This window comes from Geospiza fortis, unplaced genomic scaffold, assembly GCF_000277835.1.
Source record: "Geospiza fortis unplaced genomic scaffold, GeoFor_1.0 scaffold2, whole genome shotgun sequence".
NCBI classification, from domain to species: Eukaryota; Metazoa; Chordata; class Aves; order Passeriformes; family Thraupidae; genus Geospiza; species Geospiza fortis.
Genome location: NW_005054366.1, coordinates 2,684,307 through 2,685,298, shown reverse-complemented (window position 1 = coordinate 2,685,298; position 992 = coordinate 2,684,307). Strand labels below are relative to the sequence as shown.

Here is a 992-nt window from a genome sequence, read left to right as displayed (position 1 = left end):
CCCAAAATAAACTGAAAACCCCTCACCCAAACAAACAAAAAAGCAGAAATAAATAAAGTGAAATTAATTTTTTAAAAGGGAAATAAAATAAATCAAACAAAAATAAAAGTACTAACGGGCTCGGCCTTACCTCGCACGATCTGCAGCTGCTGCACCATCTCCTCCCGGTACGCCAGCTCCCGCTTCATCTGGTCCTGGAAGTTATCTGTGGGGCCGGGGGTCAGCACCGCGCCCCCCTGCCCGGCCGGGGCGGGCCGTGGGCAGGGGATGGGGCACCGGTACCTTTCAGGCTCTGGAAGTCCCTCTCCAGCTTTTTCCTCAGCTCCATTTGCTCCAGGACCAGTTTTTGTAACTCATCTGTTTAAAAATACACGGCGGGGTTGAGGGGAGCCCGCACTTTTCCATCTGGAGGCGGCTCAGCGCGGCGCTAATCGCATTACGTTACATTAATCACAGGAGTTAATCACTCCTGCACAAAACACAAATACCTCGAGCCGCGGGGAGAGGCCGGGGGGCGCCGCGACCCCCGGCCCGCACCCCGAGCCCCGCTCCTCACCTCGGGCCAAGTTCTCGATGTCCTTCTCCACCAGCTGCGTCCCGGTGACATCCATGGCGAGCCCTTCCTCGCCTGCGGGGGCCAGAGCGGCGTCAGCCCCGCCGGGGGGGCCCCGCGGAAGGGCCGCGCATCGCCCCGCGGAGCGGTGCTTACCTCTGTCGGTATTTACAGGGCTGGGATGAGAGACATTCCTTTGGTCCTGATAGGATTTTCTGCTCTCTAAATCCTCCGCCGCGGAGTGATTGTCTTCTTTATCTTGCTCTTAAAGTTAATAAACCGATTTTCAACCGTAAGCAATGAAAGTATGGTCCTGATATATCCTTAATTACATAATTACGGACAAAGCCCTCGTTAAAACCTTCTTAGCGGACATCCTAATCGCTTTGCCGTTGGAAAGTAGCTTGCGGGCAGGAGCTTGGCCCCGCCGGCCCATCCC

The 992-nt window shown here is 55.4% G+C and overlaps 1 protein-coding gene across 1 annotated transcript in view; it reads right to left on the bottom strand.

Moving 5' to 3' along the window:
- Window positions 1-77: 77 nt before the first annotated feature.
- SKOR1 (SKI family transcriptional corepressor 1) overlaps window positions 78-992 on the bottom strand; it is a 3,361-nt gene continuing 2,446 nt past the window's right edge. The window contains 4 exon segments of the mRNA XM_031059660.1: window positions 78-205; window positions 283-357; window positions 557-628; window positions 710-815. Coding sequence (XP_030915520.1) covers window positions 93-205; window positions 283-357; window positions 557-628; window positions 710-815 — 366 coding nt within the window. The 3' untranslated portion in view covers window positions 78-92.